The 22,592-nt window shown below is 34.8% G+C and overlaps 1 protein-coding gene across 8 annotated transcripts in view; it reads right to left on the minus strand.

Moving 5' to 3' along the window:
• Window positions 1-22,592, minus strand: part of CNKSR2 (connector enhancer of kinase suppressor of Ras 2) — a 348,720-nt gene that overhangs the window by 271,270 nt on the left and 54,858 nt on the right. For all 8 annotated transcript variants that reach the window (XM_069063427.1, XM_069063426.1, XM_069063424.1 and 5 more), the window contains exon 2: window positions 10,529-10,692. In XM_069063427.1, coding sequence (XP_068919528.1) covers window positions 10,529-10,692 — 164 coding nt within the window. The remainder of the gene's footprint in view (window positions 1-10,528; window positions 10,693-22,592) is intronic.

Genomic DNA, 22,592 nt, shown 5'->3' on the forward strand with positions numbered 1-22,592 from the left:
TTTTTTGCCTGGGCAAATCTTATGTGAAGCAACCTGTATATAGCCTTCAGGCTAAATGATAGATGAGACTATGTTTCTTAGATAGGAAAGGATAGAATTTACTTTTTCTTTCTTTCTTTCTTTCTTTCTTTCTTTCTTTCTTTCTTTCTTTCTTTCTTTCTTTCTTTCTTTCTTTCTTTCTTTCTTTCTTTCTTTCTTTCTTTCTTTCTTTCTTTCTTTCTTTCTTTCTCTCTCTTTCTCTCTCTCTCCGTCTCTCTCTCTGTCTCTCTCCCTTCTCTCTCCCTTCCTTCCTTCCTTCCTTCCTTCCTTCCTTCCTTCCTTCCTTCCTTCCTTCCTTCCTTCCTTCCTTTCTTCCTTCCTTCCTTCCTTCCTTCCTTCCTTCCTTCCTTCTTTCCTTCCTTTAGAGTTAAGCAAATTTGTCAGCTGATCCAAAAACAATTATGGTAATTCTATATGTAGAAAAAAATTTTGTTGTAACTTGTCTATGATAGGTGTTCACACAAAATAACTATAAAATAAGCATGTGTATAAATGAGTCATGAAAGTGACATTTATTCATCTAGGAATACTAATGTGCAGTTACTTCAGCAGTGTTTTGAAGCAATTATATTTTTCCTCACTTTTATTATATTTGCATTGCCTATGAAGTACTCTAAATGCCCTAGCAGTAACATAGTGAAGTGGAAAAGTATTGAATTTGAGACCAAAAATCCTGTGTGATTTTTGAGTCTCTCCATTGGCCCTTACTGTGTGATATGGGCAAGTTATTTAATTTGTCTGAGTGGCAGTTTGCACAATTCCACAAAATGAGATAACCACAACTTGTACTGGCTCCCTTGTAGGAAGGAAATTTACATGAAAACTCTTTGTAATTGAAAAAGTGCTACATAAGTATATTAGCATTGTGCTTATAACACTGATGATGAGATGAAACTTATAAAAAGGTATTTATAATACAGATTATAAACATATAGCTTACCTCAGGTAAAGTTTTTATATAATTATGATCTTAAAAAATTATAAAATGGGAGGCAGAACCAAGATGGGGGAGAAAAGTCAGAAAGTTGCCTGACTTCTCCCCAGTTTCCCTCAGAAACATTAAATCAAGCCTCTAAATGGATCTATAGAACCTACAAAAAAAACAGCGAGTGAAACAATTTTCCAACTTAAGGAAGGACTTCAGGAAAGGTCTGTCTCACTTGGGTAAAAATGAAATGCAACCCAGTGCAGATGGTGCCCAGGCAAGCCAGTGGGAGGCTCTTAGTCACAGCACAGATCAGCAACTTAAGCCTTTTAGTCCTAGCTCAATAGGCCAGTGCCATAACAGGCCAGCTGTGAGACCTCCAACCTCATCACAGAAAGGCAACTGCCAGCCTGGGAACCCCTGGCAAACAGGTACAACTAGGCTGGGCCACCCCAGTGCAGTGGGCCAACTGCCAGCACATGAAGCCCTGTTACAGAAAGCCAGTGACCAGGCCCAAGGTCCACAGTACAAGAAGCTTGAGACAGTGGCCCCTGTGCCCCAGGAGAAGAGTTAAATTTTAAAAGTCACAAAATTGGTTAAAAATGAGAAATATATAGAAAAGAGCCCCTACCATAGAAAGCTACTATGGTGACAGGGAAGATCAAAACACAAACTCAAAAGATGACAACAGTCTCAAAATGCCTACTTGCAAAGTCTCAAAGGGGAAGATGAATTGGACATATGCCCCAAAAGTCTCCTTAGAAGACCTCAAGAAGGATTTTTAGAATCAGAGAGGTAGAAGAAAAATTGGGAGCAGAAATGAGAGTTATGCAAGAGAGTCAAGAGCTTAGCTTGGAAAAGGAATGGCAAAAGTTGACTGAAGAAAACAACTCCTTAAAAAACATAATTGGCCAGGGTGACTAGGTGGCATAGTGAGTAAAGTGCTGGCACACACACAAAACTAGCTGTGTAACCTTGGGCAGGTTACTTCACCCCAACTGCCCTCCAAAAAGGCAAAAAAAAACCCAACCCCCCAAGAAACATAATTGGCCAAATGGAAAAAGATATCACTGAAGAACATTCCTTAAAAAAGTAGAATTGGTGAAATGGAAAAAGGAGGCACAAAAGCTAAGTGAAGGATTAAAAATTAGAATTGGGCAAGTGTAAGCTAATGACTCTATTAGACATAAAGAATCAGTCAAACAAAATTAAAAGAATGAAAAACTATAAGACTTTGTAAAATGCTTCATTGGAAAAATGCTTAATCTGAAAAATGGATCCAGGAGAGATAATTTAAGAATTATTGAATTACCTGAAAGTCATGATAAAAAAAAGCCTGGACAGCATCTTTCAAGAAATTATCAAGGAAACCTGTCCTGATATCCTAGAACCAGAGGGTAAAATAGTCATTGAAAAAATTCACTTGTCACCTCCTGAAAGAGATCCCAAAATAAAAACTCTAAGGAATGTTGTAGCCAAATTCCAGAATTATCAGGTCATGGAGAAAGTAATGTAAGCAGTCAGAAATAAACAATTAAAATATCAAGGTGACAAAGACATGATTACACAAAACAGCAATTTCTACATTAGAGGATTGGAAGCCTTGAAATATGATATTTCAGAAGGCAAAGGAGCTTCAATTACAACCAAGAATCAACTACCCAGCAAAATTTAGGATAATATTTCAGGGGAAATGATAGATATTCAACAAAATAGGGGACTTTGAATTATTCCTGATGAAAAGACCAGGGATTAACAGAAAATTTGATCTTTAAATATAAGACTCAAAAGAAGCATAAGAAGGCAAACAGGAAAGAAAAAATGTTGTTCAATAAGGTTAGACTGTTTACATCCTTACATAGGAAGATGATACTTGCAACCCTTAATAACCAAATCTCTATCAGGGTAACTAGGAATATCCATAAACAGAAGTTGTGGGTATAAGTTGACTTTGATGTGATGATATAAAAATTAAGTGGTGAAAAAAGAATAGGACTAGGAGAAGAGGAAAGGAGGAGGCAGAATAGGATAAATTATATAACATGAAGAGGTACAGAAGACCTATTAAAGTAGAGGGAAACAAGGGAGGGGGAAACATTGTTTGAACGTTACTCTCATTGGATTTAACTCAAATAGAGAATAACATACACACACAGTATGTTATAGAAATTTATATTACCCTATAGAGAAGTCGGAGGAGAAAGGGGAAAGAAAAGGGGAGTGGAGAGCTAATAAAAGGGATGTCAGATCGAGGGAGGTGGTGGTCAGAAGCAAAAAACTGGTGAAGAGGGAGAGAGAGAAAGGAGAGAGAAAAGTATTAATAAGGGGAAATAGGATGAAAGGAAATACATAAGTAGTAACCATATCTGTGAATGTAAATGTAATTAACTTTCCCATAAAATGGAAGCAGATAGCAGAGTGGATTAAAAACCAGAATCCTACAATATGTTGCTTATAAGAAGCACATTTGAAGCAGAGATGCAAAGAGTAAAAGACTGGAGCAGATACATAAAAAAGCAGGTGAAGAAATTCTTATCTTTGACAAAGCAAATGCAAAAATAGATCTAACTAAAAGAGATATGAAAGGATACATGTTGCTAAAAGGCATGATAGACCATGAAGTTATATTGATAGTAAACATATATGCAACAAGTGATATAGCATCCAAATTCTTAGAGAAGTGAAGTGAGTTGCAGGAAGAAATAGATATCAAAAGTATACTGGTGGGGGACCTCAACCTCTTCCTTTCAAAACTAGATAAATCTAAACACAAAATAAAAAAGAAAGAAATTAATGAAGTGAGTAGAATTTTATAAAAACTAGATATGATAGACCTCTGGAGAAAACTGAATGGCGTTAAAAAGGAAAATACATTTTTCTCTGGTGTAGATGGCACAGCATAAAAATTGACCATATATAAAGGCATAAAAACCTCATGATCCAATACAGAAAGGCAGAAATATTAAATGCATCCCTTTTAGACCATGATGCAATAAAAATTACATGTAGTATAGGGTCATGGAAAGACAGGCTAAAAATTATTTGGAAACTAAACAACCTAATACTAAAGAGTGAGTAGGTCAAACAACAAATTATAGAACAATTAATAATTCCATTGAAGAGAATGAGGATGAAAAAAAGATAGTTCTAGGAGAAGAGAAAAGGGGGAGGTAGAGTAGTGTAAATGAGACAATATACCAAAATATATGAGATGGAGGCAAAGCAATTCTTAAGGGAAAATTTTGTATCTCTAAATGTTTACGTGAATTAGAGAAAGAACAGATCATGAATAGGGTATGCAACCCCCAATTAAATATGAAATTAGTCATTCTGAAAATTAAAAGAAATACTAATAAAATTGAAAGGAAGAAAACTATTGAACTAATAAAAAACACCAATAAACAGATAAACCTTTGGTTACTTTGATTTAAAAAAAGAAAGAAGAAAACCAAATTACCAGTATCTAAAATGAAAAGGGTGAATACACCACCAATGAAGAGGAATTTAAAGCAATAATTAGGAGCTATTTTGTCCAACTGTATACCAATAAATTTGAAAATATAAGTGAAATGGCTGCATATTTACAAAAATATAAATTGCCCATATTGACAAAAGAGGAAATAAAACACTTAAATAACCCCATTTTAGGAAAAGAAATTGAACAAGCTATCAATGAACTCTCTTTTTAATTTATTTTATTATTTTATTTATTTATTTTTAAAGCAATTGGGGTTAAGTAACTTGCTCAAGGTTACACGGCCAGTTGTTTCTGGGTGTGGTGCTAAGTATCTGAGCCTGAATTCAATCCCAGGCCATCCCAACTCTGGGGCCAGTACTCTTACTCGCTGAGCCACCTGGCCACCCCTAAGCAATTGGGGTTAAGTAACTTGCTCAAGGTTACACGGCCAGCTGTTTCTGGGTGGGTGCTAAGTGTCTGAGCCCAGATTCGATCCCAGGTCATCCTGACTCTGGGACCAGTGCTCTTACTCGCTGTGCTACCTGGCTGCCCCTCAATGAACTCTCTAAAAAATGGATTTACAAGTGAATGCTACCAAACATTTAAAGAACAATCAATTCCAGTACTACAAAAACTATTTGGAAAAATAAGTGAAGAAGGGATCCTAACCAAATACATTTAAAGACACAAATATGGTGCTCATACCTAAACCAGGAAGAGACAAAACAGAGAAAGAAAAGTATAGGCTAATTTCCCTAGTGAAATTGATACAAAATTTTTAAATAAAATATTAGCAAAGAGATTATAGCAATTCATCACTAGGATAATACACTAAGAATAAATGGGATTAATACCAGGAATTCAGGGCTGGTTCAATATTAGGAGAACAATCAGCACAACTGACCATACAAATAATAATATTAACAGAAATAATATGATTATCTCAATATTTGCTGAAAACTTTTGATGAAACAGCACCCATTCTTATTAAAAACACTAGAAAGCATAGGAATAAATGGAATTTTCCTTAAAATGATAAGCAGTATCTATTATATGTAATGGGGATAAGATAGAAGCTTTCCCAATAAGATTGGAGAGTAAAAAAGGATATCCATTATCACTACCATTATTTGATATTGTACTAGAAATATTAACTTTAGCATGAAGAGAAGAAAAACAAATTGAAGGAATTAGAATAGGCAATGAGGAAATGAAACTGTCTTTCTTTGCAGATAATATGATAGTGTACTTAGAGAATCCTAGAGAATCAATCCACGATGGATAAAAATCAAAGAATATGAATCAGCAGTCTTTGGATGAAGAAATTAAAGCTATCCATAATCATATAAATTGCTCTAAATCACTCTTGATTAGAGAAGTACAAATTAAAATAACTCTGAGATACCATCTCACCCCTATCAGATTGGCTAATATGACAGGAAAGGAAAATGCTAAATGTTAGAGGTGTGATAAAATTGGAACACTAATGCATTGTTGGTGGAATTGTGAACAGATACAACCATGCTGGAAAGCAATTTGGAACTATGCCCAAAGGGCTATAAAACTCTGCATGCCCTTTTCAGCAATATCACTATTGGGTTGAATCCCAAAGAGATCACAAAAAAGGGAAAAGGAACCACATGTACAAAGATATTTTTAGCAGTTTTTTTGTAGTGGCAAAGAACTGAAAATTGAAGGGATGCCCATCAATTGGGGAATGGCTAAAAAAGCTGTGGTATATGAATGTAATGGAATACTATTTTGCTATGACAAATGATAAGCAGGCAGGTTTCAGAAAAAAACATGTAAAGACTTACATGAACTGATGCTGAGTGAAGTGAGCAGAACCAGGACATTGTACACAATAGCAGCAACATTGTGAAATCATCAACTGTGATTGACTTAGTTCTTCTCAGCAATACAATGATCCAAGATAATTCCAAGGGACTCATGATAGAAAATGCTTTCTACTTCCAGAGAAAGAACTATGGAGTCTGAATGCAGCTTGAACTATACTATTTTCACTTTCTTCTTCTTTTTCATGGGTTTTCCCTTTTGTTCTGATTCTTCTTTCACAACATGACTAATGTGGAAATATTTTTTAACATGATTGCACATGTATAACCTGTATCAAATTGCTTATTGCCTTGGGGATGGGGAAAGGAGGGAGAGAGTGGGTGAGGGAGGAAAATTTGGAGCTCAAAATCTTATGAAAATGAATGTTGAAAATGAAAACCAAATTTATAAAATGAGGAATTCACTTTTTTATACTACTTAAAAGTTCAGATCATAAGCAACTTCTAGGCTATAGTACCAGTAATTGTGGAAATAGTCCTGAAGAACTAGGTCTCAGTTTCCTCATATTTACAATAAGGGGAGCTGACTAGATGGTTTTTAGGTGTCTTCCAGTTAGAAATCCAAGATGAAGGTTTATTTTGAGTGTTTACTATGGTACCCAGAGTCACTTAATGGCAAAATAACCTAGCTCAAATAGATTTGTTTAGCCTAGATTCTTTTAGACTGTAAACACCCAAATAAAAAGAAAAGAAAGAAGAGACCTAAGTTCCAGGAATTAGAAATATGGAATCATAGAGGAGAGAAGTTCTGACAAAACACAAAGATGATCAATGACAGAAGCTAGAAGGTACAGTGAGTTGAAAATGCTACAAAAATTGTACCCACTATGCAATATTTAAAATTTCATGGGTCTGTCCAACTTAGTTTACTAGGATACTTTTCTTCTCTGGAAAAATATTTATGGTTTTTGTAGTGAAACTCACTTGGAAAATAGGATCTACTTTTCAGAAATATGTTTCACAGGCAACTTTATTGGAATAAAGTTTCATAATTGTTTCATAAAGTAACACAGCAAACTAACTCTGAAATACTCTATTCTATTCCTCTTATATCATCTTCTTGTAGGAGCACTCATTCCATAACTGGACATTAAAACTCCTGCCTAGGAAAGGAGACATTTCAGAATGAGATGTCAAGAAGTTTAAGAAATCAAAGCTCAGATTTAGTTTCTTGAGAAGACATTTAAGAATGATATATCAAGAAGTTTGAGAAACCAAAGTCTGGCTTTATAAAATATGTTTGGGCAGAGTTTGGCATGAGACTTTCTCTTGGGAGATATTTTGTGCCCTGGAAGAACTTGGTAAAGGGATACTTAAATATTCACTTTTCTCCTCGATGAGTTCTCTTACATGAGCTATCTTTTAATGCACTGGAATAATCATTCACTGTAATTTATGATTCTCAAGGGGAATGCTTGGAAGAAAATGTGAAAAATGACATGACTTTTTTTCCAGGTTGATTTTTCCATAAAAGGGCTACTCTGTCATCTCTTTATATTCAGAGACAATGCCTGCAATATGAATTTCAAATGAATACCTTAAGAGGGAAAGGTGCTTTAGAACTGATTGAATTTCCCCAAAGGCTGGTATGAAAAACTCTCAGAAGCAAGTTGCTATTTTTAAGTTTTCCAAGTAGCTGAACATGGTGACACCAGCTGAGATACCAGGCTTCATAATTTGTGACTTAGCACTGATTCCCAACTAAAAAACTATGTACAGATGAAACTGCATTCTTCAAAGACTCTCTCTCTCTCTCTCTCTCTCTCTCTCTCTCTCTCTCTCTCTCTCTCTCTCTCTCTCTGTGTGTGTGTGTGTGTGTGTGAAAGGAAGTTTTTCAGGTTTTATGGCAGATGGGAAGAATGTAAGGAAGTATAAATAGAAGACAAATAGACTTCCAAGTATTTTATATGTTGGGTAGTTATTTTAAATGGAACTTTTCCTTCTATCTTGTCCTGATGGATTTTGTTGGTATTATAATCTATGGAAATGCTGATGATATGTGTGGATTTGAATTTATATCCTGCAAGATTGATGAAGTTATTATTCTTATTAAATTTAATTGAATAAGTTTGTCATTTTAGTTACAAAAAGTGAAACTTTTATTTCTTCTTTACCTATGATAATTCCCTCAATTTCTTTTCCTTGTCTTATTAGAATATTCAGAATTTCTAGGTCTATGTCAAATCAAAGTGGTAACAATGGACAGGGTAGAAAGTGGTAACTTGCAAGGAAGTAGGCAGAAGAGTAAATTAAAAAAAAACTGTTTCCTTTTGGTATCAAAATTTTTACAGAGCAGTAAAACTTTATTTCTAATCAGCACCAGTCAGTGACCTGTTGCTAGAAAAGACTGGAAAAGGCTCAAACTTTAGGTTGAAGTTTTATCCTTTACATTCTATAAACAATTGAGTTCAGGGATCGTACCCATAAGATGCGAGTTTGGGGAATATAAATTCTTCTTCAATTTATTTTTCTACCTTTTTTAATATTTTTAATGCTCCAATAGATCTGCAATCTTATTGATATATGTGTTTCCTTTAGTGATGAAGATCATAAACTTTGCATTCCTGAACATACCATGTTACTCTGCTCCATGTCCTTCCCTGAGTTCCCCATAGGGGCTTCACTCAATATATTGGGGATCTGTTTCACACTCTCTTGATGTTATGAGAATTCCAATAGAGTATGTGGATTATTCATTAGTCACCTTGAGCTCTCACTCCATGGCCTAGCACATCTCACATACATGATTAGTGTGAATAGTGAATCCTGTAAAGTGGTTGCATGTATTTGGATTTTCACTATTTGAAGTTATAATTATGTATGTAAAATGCAATTCCAGTCCAATGGAAATATGCAGTGTGAATTAGAATAATGAGACTGCTTCATGGGATTCATCATTCACCCTAATCAAGACCTAGTTCTTCTCCTTAAAAATTGTTTTTTAATGTGCTGCAGACTTCTCAGTCCACCATACATCTCTCCACTGACTTTTAGCTGATCTTCAACTCCAGTTCTTTGGAAACTATACTGTTTCATCTTTGAAGCCATAGAAACTCAAGGAAGAACATTATTGTTTAAAGATGTCCTTTGTTCAAAGAAGAAGTTTGGCACCATTGCAACTTCCTAAATGAGGTCCATTCCACTGTCTTCTTCCTGTTGAATTCTGGGCCTAGCTAATCATCCACTTGTAGTGTCTGTCCAAGGTATACATATGTGTATATGTGCATACATTTATGAATGTGTCTGTGTGTTCCATAGGCTCTCTAGCTAAATATACATCATAGTTTAGATGATCTGGGGCTTAAAATTTAGCTTTTATTGGATGGATAGTTAGGTCTCAAATTCTTTTGAATGATTATATGAAGCTCTGTGGTTTCACGTAATAAACAAAATGGCAAAGGCAAATAGGAATAACTGAACACCCTTGCCATTTATATGGAATTCCTCTTCAACTTTGACTGGGCATTGAACAATGTTAGCAAACAATACTTCTCTGTTACTTGCCTCATTTGATATTAAGAGTCAGAGAGTTTTTGAATAATGTTATCTCAGCTATTACATCTTTCAAAGAATCCTATATAATTTGTTCATGGACATGGGAGTTGCCTTGTTGAAGGATAGCTTTTAAGGTGATATTTTGCTCTACAATTTTTTTTTGGAGGGCAATTGGGGTTAAGCAACTTGCCAAAGGTCACATGGCTAGTTTATGTGTTAAGTGTCTGAGGCCGGACTTGAGGTCATCCTGACTCCTGGGCCAGTTCTCTATTTACTGCTCCACCTAGAGGCCACTATTTTTTTTTTTAAAGCAATCGGGGTTAAGTAACTTGCTCAAGGTTACACGGCCAGTTATTTTTGTGTGGGTGACGAGTATCTGAGGCCGGAACCAATTCCAGATCTCCCGACTCTGGGGCAGGTGCTCTTACTCACTGCGCCACCTGGCCGCCCCGACCCCTATTTTTTTTTTTGGAGGGCAATTGGGATTAAGTGACTTGCCCAAGGTCACACTTTGCTCTACAATTTTAAAAAATGTCAACAAGCAATAAGCATACTGAGATTATTTATTCTTTTTATCCTTCAATGAATCACAAAATGGTAAATATGTGTTCTAATGTGGAATATCACTTCTTAAACCTTTCTATTTTTTAATATGCTTACCAAAAATACCCTTGATTATATGTGAGAATATAAACCATTCTCATAAACCTATATTAATGATAAAAATTAAGTCATTGTATCCTATAAGAAACTTACCAGTGCACACAGTAGATCGACTGCCTCCAATATAAGTTCTTGATGACCAATGCGAGTGACCCCCAAATCTTCTAGTTCTTGGTGGGTGATTCGAAGCAGCTGGTCCCCACTAATCTTTTCCCTCTCAAAGTTCTTAATGTACTGCTGAAGACAATCATCCAGGCCTACAGAAAAAAAATGAAGAGGAAGAAAAGAAAAGACATTAACCCCAGCTATAAGTGCAAAAGAGTACAAGTTGAAAAAAAAATTCTGTAATTATGTATGATCAAATGAAAAGTGGTAACCCTTAAAATGAAAATATGGAAAATGTGTTTGACAGTTTAATTTCATTCTCCTCCCTGTTTGTCCCCATCCCAAAAATAGAATGCCAGCCACACAGCTATTATTCATTAAACAACCATGACAGTTTAGCAACATTATTTAGGAAAGAATTGGGCAAAGCCAGGTAATAATACCATTGTTAGTGTAAAGTAAAGGCAGTGATAAAGAATCAGGAAGAGACTTGATCATGAGCAAGGAAGATCTACCTTTGTCACTCAGTTCAATACTTGGCTTAAGAAATGTTTGTTGACATACACAAGGATTCACTTAGAAGACATTACTGAAGATGTACATGATTAGATAAAGCTATGGACAAGTCATATAACAAGACTGGGATATAATACATTTTCTAAGTGGTATACTGGAGTTCCAGGTATTAAATAAAAATGATAAAAACTTCTAGTATGTTGTATAGATCTTATCTGGAGAATTTGCAGAAACACATGGGGAAAATCACAGAGGTCAGAAGGGATGGAGTGTTGAAGAAATATCAAAACTGATGGAATCCTATGTCCATCAGAATATCATTACTAGTTCCTTAATTGAAATTTCTTTTCTCCCATATTTGAAAATTGTGTAAACAATCATGTTCTGTGGCAACTTTCTTGGAATTCCTTCATATATACTTAGACATGTAGCTGAATCTTCTAGTATAAATTCTAAATTAATAAATCTTGTAATTAAAACTTTGAATTATTTAGCAACATTTTGCTTGTTGATCTACTATTTCTATCCACACAGAAGATGAGGTGTCAAGAAAATAATATACCAAATCACTGGATCCATAGATAAATGCAATGAGTTAGTGTAGTGCCATCCTATATGCTGGGGATTCAAATACAGGAAGAAAAACATGACAGATCATGCCACAACATGTGAGTCACAGGCTTTCTGACTCCCAGGTTAGTATGGAAAATACATATTGATTTGTAAAACCCTGATTGATTATATGCCATTTCATTTAAATCATTATCTAATTTTCAGTTAATGAGAAATTTCCCCTTCTGCAAACTTTAGCCAAACTCAAAACACAAATATGTAACTATTCAATATTGTGGTGATGATCTCTGAATTTCAACCTTCTTTACTTCCATCATAAGTAAAGGAAATAAAATTAATACTATCCTTGCAAATAACCAATAACCTATTTGCTTTTGCAAAAATAATCTGAAGATGGAAGATTATTTTTTTTCAAATACCAAACTCCTCCATCCATGATAACAACTGTTTACAAATTTGACTATTTATTCAATGATTTAGTCATTCCTCTCATCCCTCAATTTTTTTCTCCATAAGTATTGTGAGAAGGAAAAAATATTGCATAAGAAAATGCTATGCAATTATTTTTAAAGGAAAAAATGTCAGAATAGGTTATATCACCAGTTCAATTTTAAAATTCCTGTGCTTTGTGTTTAAGGGAGTTAGACAGAAAATGGACATAGATTAAATGTTACAATAATCCTTTGTCAAAAGAAAAACCATAAGATATTGACTTAAAAACTTTGAGAAAATGATATTTTCAATGTCCATATTATGCACTATTTTTGACAAGCACAACACAGTAAAATATGTTTCAATACAGAGTATGGCATTTTAAATTGATGCAAGGTAAAAACAATGTGTTCATGTGCCAGTTTGAAGCTAGGCCTATAATTCAGTATGTTTCTGAAATTTTGGACTAATCATGCTACTTTTAAATACCCCCAAAAAGAAGTGAAGTGAACCCTTTGTGAAAGCATGTAACATTAAAAAAGCTTAGAGACCTAAGTTAAAGTTCCCCTTGCTCCCAAAAAACCACAGAACTTACAGAAGTTAAGAAATTTCATTCAAGTTCTTAAGATTAGAAAGCCTTCCATTTCAGCAGCAAATCATGAATTTAATTAAAAAAACTACCAGTTTGTGAATGTTTATTTTTACTTATTAAAGTAAACATAGAATAGAATTTTATTTATTTTATTTTTTTTCTTTGTTTTTTGGAGGGCAATTGGGGTTAAATGACTTTCCCAAAGTCACAGGGCTAAGTAAGTGTGTAAATTGTGTGAGGCCAGATTTGAACTCAGGTCCTCCTGACTCCAGGACTGGTGCTCTATTCACTGCACCACCTAGCCTCCCCATAGAATAGAATTTTAGAAAAGAAAGAATGACACTAGAGAAGAAGGAACAAATTGATAATGATTGAACATACTATGGGAAACACAATAGCTATGTCAAAGCCCACCTGTAGTAGTAATAAAATCAATCAAAAATGCCTTTTTTTCTTGCCTTAAGACACCTTTTACCATTCTCAAAAATCCTAATATCAAATTATATTCACTTCAACAAACAAGTGTTTAGTGTTTGTTGTTCTAGGGGCTGGGACAGAATGACAAAAAAAGGAAATGGTCCCTACCCTCAAGGAGCCTATTGGCCTAGAGATTTGGTTATTAAAGTCTTCCTTTTTGTTGTTTAGTTGTGTCTGTGTCTTTGGAACCCCATTTGGTGTTTTCTTGGCAAAGATACTGGAGTGGTTTGCTATTTCCTTTTTCAACTCATACAGACGGGAAAACTGAGGTAAAGAGTATTACTTAAGTGAGTTGCCCAGGGTCACGCAGGTTCTAAGTGTCTGAGGTCAGATTAGAACTCAGGTTTTCCTAATTCCAGGCCCAGCACGTACTCTGCTATCTGGCTGTCCCTTACTTAAGAAGGATGACCCTAACCTTAAGAATACTCAATAGAATACACCTGGAAATAAGAGGTAAAGAAGCACTATTCCATTCAAAAATATTAGTGAAGGGCAAAAGATAAAAGGTAAAAGGATGCATTAGAAAAAAAACAATAGATATATCACCTCCCATCTACTCTCTATCTATAATATCCCTAGTTATTTATATGTTTTCTTCCCATTAAAATGTGAGCTTCTTGAAGGCAAGAATCTCTGTCTCTTTCTCTTTTTTTGCTTATTGGAGGGGAGAAGTTAGGGCAATTGGGGTTAAGTGACTTGCCCAAGGTCACATGGCTAGTTTTCTTTTTGTGTGTGTGTTAAGTGTCTGAGGTTAGATTTGAACTCAGGTCCTCCTGACTCTAGGGTGGGTGCTCTATTCACTGCACCACCTAGCTGCCCCAGGATTTTTTTTATGTCTTTCTTTGTATCCCCAATTCTTACCAGAGTGCCTAGTACATATTAAGAGTTTAGTAAATGCTTATTTATCGATTAATAGAAAGGATCATATATTTGGAATCATATGATCTAGGTTACAAACCCATATTTGAGTTTTCTCATCTGTCTGTGAAGTACACGGGATTAAATGCTAAGTCAACCAACAAGCATTCATTAAATACCTACTGTATGACAGGCATTGGTGGCACAAAGACATGAAACAAAAATGCCTTCAAGGAGCTTATTTGCTCAATCAACTTAATCTCCAAAATCTTTCCACCTCTAACTCCTTCCTATGATATTATATGAAACTTTCAGGCTAAACATTCATATTGTCCAAATATTCAAAGATTCTTTGCTAACACATAACATGGAGGATATCTGTTTGTCTTTTGTCTCCCCAAATTCCTGTTTCCCATAAAGAAAAGGAGGTTTTCTTCATTTTCCTCATGGTTATTCATGGCCTTTCCATAGCTATCTCTGATTACTTAAATGTCCCTCCTCCTCACTCTGTGTCAAACTTCTGACTGCTCTGGTTTCCTTAGCTAAACTCTTATCTCCTGTCACAACTGAAAGATATAGCTTCCCATTTGTATTTTATTGATCTTGATCTTATTCTAAAGATAGATAAAGATATAGATATTTGTGTGTTGTCTTTCTTATTCTATGTCTTCCTAAAGACAGAGCATATTTTTTTTTCTATCACCAATGTTTGGCACATAGTAAGCATTTAATATTTATTGACTAAGTAAAAACTCCCTAACCTAGCATGAAAGGCACTCTGCATTTCTAAAATTTCCTCTTCCTTTTCCTTCTCCAGATAACCCATTTCATTAAAATAAATTTATCACCTGCCCCTGGAAATTGTTTTTCCATTTTTGTACTTTTGTTCATGGTACACCCACTATCTCATATGACCTTCCTCTTCCTCTCTCTGCCCATTCACATCCTCTGAATCCTATGGGCTCAAGTTCAAATTTCACCTCCTCCATTGAGCATTTTTCCACCATTCTAGCTTGACATGACTTTTCTCCTCTGCATTCCTAATACAATGACTGTTTACCATCTCTTTAAAATTTAATTGTGTTCAGGCAATTAGGTGGTAAGGTGGAAAGAGTATGGACCCCGGAGCCAGGAGGACCTGAGTTCAAATCTAGCCTCAGGTACTTACTGGCTGTCTGATCCTGGGCAAGTTACTTAACCCTGACTGCCTCCCAATAAAATTTATCAGGTTCATCAAAGTACATTATAGATTGATAGGAACTCTTAATTAACCAAAAATATGTTGTTAACTAAATCATTTCAGGTAAACTCTTTCTTATTCTATGCATATATAAATATTTCTTTTATCTTGAATTAATTAAATCTTTTGATATATTTATTTTTTCAATGTTCATATCACAGCTTTCTAAATGGAGTATATGATCTTCCTACATAATACCTGATGGCATTAACTGAGTTTTTTTTAAGGTTCACAAAGTATTTTATGCACATTATCAATTATCCTATTTGATTTTACAACCCTGTGAAAGTCAACACAATTGTAGCTAATATTCCCATTTTAGAGATGAAGAAACTTGGGCTCAAAGAGGTTGAGACTAAATGTTACAAATATCAGAAATGGAATTTGAAACCAGGTTGCTTCTATATCCAAGTCTAGCAAAGTTTCAAGTCTACTAGAACAGTGCCTTATAGTCAACCCATAATTATTAATTTTTTTCTGATCTTACTTAAAAGAGTGTGACAAAGTGGATAAAGAGCTAGTTAAGAAATCTGGGTTTGATTTCCAACTCCATGTGTGTGTACATGTGTGTGCATGTGTGTGTGTGTATGCATAAAACACTGAGCAATTATTTAATTGCTCAATTTTCTAGGCACTGTCTGAAACTATAAATTCCAAAGAAGGCGCAACTCAATGTCAATAGAGAATTTTATAGAGATATAGAGAACTCACCCAGAAATTCCTGCTACATGTGAAATCATATAGTCTGAACCTCTGTTTACTTTAAATTACTGACTAGCCTTTATGACACTTTAGCCAAGATCTCAGTTCCTTATTAACATAAATTTGTAAACATTTCTTTATGTTAATATCTTGAGTTTCTCCCCATTTTAAGTCTTTAACTGTAAACTGTTCTTTGTGTAAGAAACTCATTTTTCTAGGCTAAAACAATGAGGAAGTTTAAATAATGAATGTTTTTCTTCTGAAGCTGTGGTATGGTCTAAGATGATGACCTTCTGTGGTTTTGAATGACTTAAGATTAGCCCTGAGAGACCATATATAAGGTCCTGAAATGCTTCCTGAATTAAATATGAAACATATAACAATATTCAATAAAGTTTTAGAGTCATATGAATATTTTTGTTTTCTAATTCTTTGAATATTACTCATCCAAGTAAGGTATATGTGCTCATTCCCTAGAGAGTGCTATTAATGGAACCATTTTAGGTTATCTCTCTATGTATACATAAATATGTCTATGCTTAACAAATCAAACTAATGGATTTGGAGTAATAATCAAGAAGCTCCTGTCAACAATGAAAAACAAGATGCCCTTTACTGTAACTAAATAGCCAATAACAGACACTAATCAATTCACTAATTAATATTCTGAGATTTTTTTTGAAAATAATCCTTTGAAAGCTATTTGATTTTCCACACAAGGAAAAAGCAGGAAAAAAAATCCTTCTTCTGAAAGCCTGCTTGTAGCTAGGTAATGTTAAACTTCAGTGCTAGGAAACAGCCTGCCTTCCTTAATGAGTGAGAAATAGGGCAAATAGGGAATATGAAACAATAACCTTAAAATAATATTTAATGGCATTTTCAGAATTTTCTCAACTATATTAGTTCTATCATTACAGGTAAAAGTCCCAAACATAGGATCTTATGTTATAATCCTTTCTTTAGAAGACTGTCTTCTTTTTTGGAATGTTGTCCTAGCATTTTATAGCTATACAGGAGCATAGGTTAAGGAATGGAATTTTTATTTTTATTTTTGTAACAATGGAGGCCTTCTGAGCCTCTGAACAACAAAGTGGGAAGTCAAATATCTGAGTCTCATAAAGTCGTAATCTCCTATAATCTCTTTAGAGATGAGAAAAAAAAATAACAATGGTGAATATTGCCTGGTTTAATCCACGTCTCTCCACCAAAGGCTCCCCAGAGATTTTGCTTTCTTGCCTTCTCTTCCCTTCCCCCAGATTATTGTATCTTTAAGAATTCTGGACTAATTTTGATAGATTTAGCTCTTCTCAGCAATGAAATGTTTTAAGACAATTCCAAAAGACTCATAATGAAAAATGCTCTCTATATCCAGAGAAAGAACTATGGAGTCTGAATGCAGATCAAAACATACTATTTGTTCTCTCTCTCTCTCTCTCTCTCTCTCTCTCTCTCTCTCTCTCTCTCTCTCTCTCTCTCTCTCTCTCTCTCTCTCTGTCTGTCTTTCTGTCTCTCTCTCTCCCTCTTTGTCCCTCTCTGTCTTTCTCTCTGTCTCTGTCTCTGTCTCTCTGTCTCTCTCTCTCTCCCCTCCTCTCTCTCTCCCTCTCTGTTTTGTTTCATTTTATTTCTTCTTTCTCATGGTTCCTACCATTGGTTCTAATTTTTCATTTTACAACATGACTAATGTGAAAATATATTTAATATGAATGTATATGAAGAGCCTATATCAGATTGGGGAGGGAGGAGGAGAGGGAGATGGAGAAAATTTAAAACTCAAAAGCTTGTGGAACTGAAATTTGAAAACTAAAAATAAATTAATTAAAAAAAAAGGTCAAGGTCCCCCACCACTTCCATGGCTGTCTCCATCTCCAGTTGTCCTGACATTTATCTTGTCACTGGACTTTCATGACTCTGGAGGAAAGAATGAGACTCATGACATTGTACAGTTCTACCTCATTTATAAGTCAAGATACCACCCTCCTGATGTCTTGGGCCTCTTAAATAAGAAAAAACTAAGAACAACAGTTTCTACAGTGTTTTGACCTCATTTTTGAGGTGAATGGTGATTGCTTAATGGATTCAATTTCCATTAGAATGAATAAAAATGCGTGGAAGCATAAAAAAAAGCATTCTAGAACAGTGGCTCAATGAACCCCAAATGGTAATATATCAATTCCTCTCAAATGTACAAATCTAGAATCCTTCCCTAAAATGTTTGCACCTATTTTCCTAGTTTTTTCATTTTAGACAGAGTTAAATATATGCTGAAGGAATTTAAAATTTAACTAGAGGAAAAATCCATGGAATTGTAGAATGTCAGAAATGGAAAAAACCTTAGAGAGAATAACTGACAACATTTTCATAATGCTTTAAATGTATTATCTCATCTGAGTATCATGGCAACTCTGTGAAGTAGGTGGTGTTATCTCCATTTTACAGATGTGAAAACCGAGAGAGGCTGGAGAGATTATAACTTTACAGTGGCTGTAGAACTAGTAAGTGGAAGTGAATCTGAACTCAGGTCTTCCTAATAACTTCAAGACTCTCTCTCTCTCTCTCTCTCTCTCTCTCTCTCTCTCTCTCTCTCTCTCACTCTCTCTCTCTCTCTCTCTCTCTCTTTCTCTCTCTCCTCTTTCATTTATAAATATATAAGTGAAGCTTATATAGAAGTCCATCATTTCATAAAAGGAAGGAAGGAACTGAGATATGAGAATTTAAGTGACTTTCCCAAGGTCACAAAGCAAGCCAGTGAGAAGACTGAACTGGTACTCAAATCTCTTAAATCTTACCTTACCTAGAGATCTTTTTTTTTTTACTAAATCATATGTCGTCTAGATACATATTTATTAATGACAGGTATGGATCTCACATAAGTACAAATAAATAATAAATAAGTAACTTGTGTACCAATTCAGTATACATTTGTAACTTGAGTAAAGAAGCAATTACTATGCAAAGAACAAAACATGTTCCATTCATACATGTAAGTAGAAATTATTTGTTTTGAGTTATTCATCATGGCCAAGCTCATTTTACATAAAGCAAGCAAAAATGGTATATAACCATTAACATAATAAAACATAAAACCCCAAGCTCTCAAAAAACCATACCATTATGTCAATAGATTTTGAAAAGCCCTTGGCAAAATTCAATATCCCTTTATAATAAAAAACTCTAAGAAAAATAGAATGACACTCTCCTTAACACAATAAAATATTTACCTCAAGCCCAAATGTCAAAATAATATGGAATGAGAAAGATTAGAAGCATTCTCACCAAAAACAGGTACAAAATGAGACTACTTTTTTTTTCCAGTTATACTTGACATCCTAGACATTCTAGAAATTTCAAAAGTCAAGAAAAAAAAATCTGAGAAATGAACACTGGGGATGAGAAGTTAACAAGATCATTATTTTCAGGTGACATACTAAAGCCATGGATAGAAAATACAACTATCTCACCTAAAAAATTGATGGAGACAATTAATTTGATCGGTGAGGTTGAATACACAATTGTAAGACAAGAGTAATTAATGAAAGACTAATGTACAAAATTAATTTGATTTCCATATACTAGCAGTAAAAATCAAGAAAAAAATCATGAAAGGAAACCCCATTTACAATAATGAAAAAATACCTGAGAATTGACCTAGAAATACCTATGGCCAGAATAAAAATGAATTTAAATTATAATGACTTACATAAAGGGAGGAAGGACATTTAGGATAAGGTGGATTAATGTGGTAAAAATGGGGCAGCTAGGTGGCGCAGTGAATAGAGTACTGGCCCTGGAGGCAAGAGGACCTGAGTTCAAATCTGAACTCAGACATTTAACACTTACTAGCAGTGTGACCTTGGGCAAGTCACTTTACCCCAATTGCCCTGCCTTTCCCCATCCAAAAAGCAAAAAAAAAAAGTGCTGAAAATGACAATACTTCAAAATTAATTCATAAACTTTATATTAATCAAAAGAAAGGCAGAATGGCATGGTGGGATAAATGTTGGATTTCGAGTCAGAACACATGGCTTGTATCTCAGCTTTACCATGTGACTCTGTGACTTTGAGCAAGCTGTACCAGTTTCTTCTATGGGTCAGTTTCTTTAATTATAAAAGAAAGGGTCCTACTAGATGAATTAAAAATCTCCCTCAGATATAAATCTATGATCTTTTGAAACTTTCAAGAATGAATAAAATCAAAATGAAATTTATATAGAAAAACAAATGGGCCAGAATATTATGGCTTAAATGGATTGGGGAGGGAGTGGGTTTTGAGCTGATAAGGATAGCTTGCACATTCACAAACTTTGAGCATATTACAAAGCTATTGTCATCAGACCTATCTAGTAATGGTCAAGGTAGACCACATTCAGCATTCTACAAATATCCATTAAGTGCTTATTTCATGCTGGTGCATTCATTCATTCATTCATTCCTCTTGTCTTACAATTGTATATTCAACCTCACTAATCAAATTAATTGTCTCCGTTAATTTTTTAGGTGAGATAGTTGTATTTTATATCCATGGTATGTATTAGTATGTCACATGCCAGGAACTCTGGTGGACATTGATAGAGATACGAAGAAGAATAAGACAAGGGAGAGTATGATAGGAGTCCGTGAGACACATTATGAAAGTGCAATGAGAGAGTTACAAAGAACTGCTTTTACTATTTGACCTAGGATCTTTTGCCACATCTGTGATTTTATGGTTTTATGGAGGAAGGGGAGGTGAACCTGTGGGCTTGATGCCACATGTGGCCCTCTAGGTCCTCAAGTACAGTCTCTTGACTGAATCTAAACTTCTCAGAAAAAATTCCTTTAATAAAAGGATTTGTTCAGTTAAACTTGGACTCACTCCAAAGGTCATACCCAAGGATCTAGATGACCACATGAGGCCTCAGGTCCACAGGTTCCCCACCCACGATAGAGGACGTAGCAAGGAGTAGGAGGAAGAGAATTTTGAAAACAATAATATAATAATAAAGCTGATGAAGGGTCAGCTTGAAATCATGAAGACCTAGGTGCAAGTCCTGTCTCTGATATACGAAGTGACCACTTAATGTTTCAATACTCCAGACAACTCTGAAGCAAGAAAAAGAAACACCGGGATTCTTAACTTTTGTTGTTGTTAATGTGTTATAGATCTCTTTAGTAGTCTGATGAAACCTATGGATCTTTTCTCAAAATAATGTTTATAAATGCATAAAATTGAATGTCTAGGATTACAAAGGAACCAAATATATTGAAATATAATTATCAAAATTTATGTATTAAAAAACCCACAAGTTCACTGAGCCCAGGTAGAGAACTCATGCTCTAAGGATATGAATTACAGATAAATTGCCAATATTTATTGATGGATAGAATTTCTACATCTGGGAGTTCTTTGCACCAATGAAATCATAGGTCAAGACTAAAATATATCAGACATGCACACACACATAATTCAAGTGCCCTCAGAGGCAGGTGGCTGCCAATCATTCATTTCACTTGAGCAGTAAGCTCAATGCTGTATAGACAGGACCTCCAGATGGAAATAGTCTGGCACAGAAACAAGAGAGGAACACAACGATTCCTCTGCTGTTAAACTTAATCTCGAAACAACTCCTGAGATCTATTAATACACAATAAGCCTCCTTATTTCAAATCTATATTGTTCAGGGTTTTTTATATTGCTATATCCATGATCTATATTTATATTAATATCTATGTTGAAAACAATATATATTTATATGTATCTACATATATCTCTATTTGTCTATCTGGCTATTGATCAATGATTTCTCTTCACCTTTATAACATGGGCCAGGAGTTCTTTGCTTCTTGTGCTACCAATGAATCATGCCAACTCATCTCATTTCTAAGGATATCTGTACAAGTAAGCTGCTAAAGAACTTGTGACTTTTTAATGTCAATATTTTCAGAATGGGTATAACAAATATAGGTCTTATGGAATTCCTTAAAAATATCTATGTTAACAAAATTAGGCCACTATCCCCTGGACAAATTCTATTTTAGTCTGTGTCTGCCAATTACTCATATATTTTCACATTCCCTCCCCAAGCATATCACTCAATTTCAGAATGCCTTATGGTGAGATTCTCTCAAAAAAAACAAACCATGATATTTCCCTCCAAAAAATGTGCCTTGCTATTAGTACTAAAATATACAAGATTCCTTGAAGGATAAAACAAAAGAAACTTAGTCCCCTTTGACCACTGACTCTAAGAAAAAGAGTTTTCCTTTTATTTTACCTGAAATTAAGACCCCACATCACCTTCCAGCCATCATTCTCATCTCACTCTCCCACAGTCCTGGACTCTGCCCCTGGGATGCTCAGTTTTATCTGACAGGTGAAGATCTGCTTTGTTGTGCATAGAATTAGGCAGACCCCCATGATACTTCCTCCATCTCTATATAATTCCATGGGAGTATACATCCTCCTTTTCACTTTCCTTTTATGTATTATATTTCCCTATTTTAAAAGTAACCTTTTTGAGAATCTTCCTTGAGGGTCTTGCCTGCTTGTATTCATATTACCAGAACTTAACATAGTGGCTAGCACATAATACGCATTTAACAAATGCTCTCTTGAGTGTTCTCTCTCTCTCTCTCTCTCTCTCTCTCTCTCTCTCTCTCTCTCTCTCTCTCTCTCTCTCTCTCTC

This window comes from Petaurus breviceps, unplaced genomic scaffold, assembly GCF_028583685.1.
Source record: "Petaurus breviceps papuanus isolate PSGF00001 unplaced genomic scaffold, PetGlider_PUasm1.0 90574, whole genome shotgun sequence".
NCBI classification, from domain to species: Eukaryota; Metazoa; Chordata; class Mammalia; order Diprotodontia; family Petauridae; genus Petaurus; species Petaurus breviceps.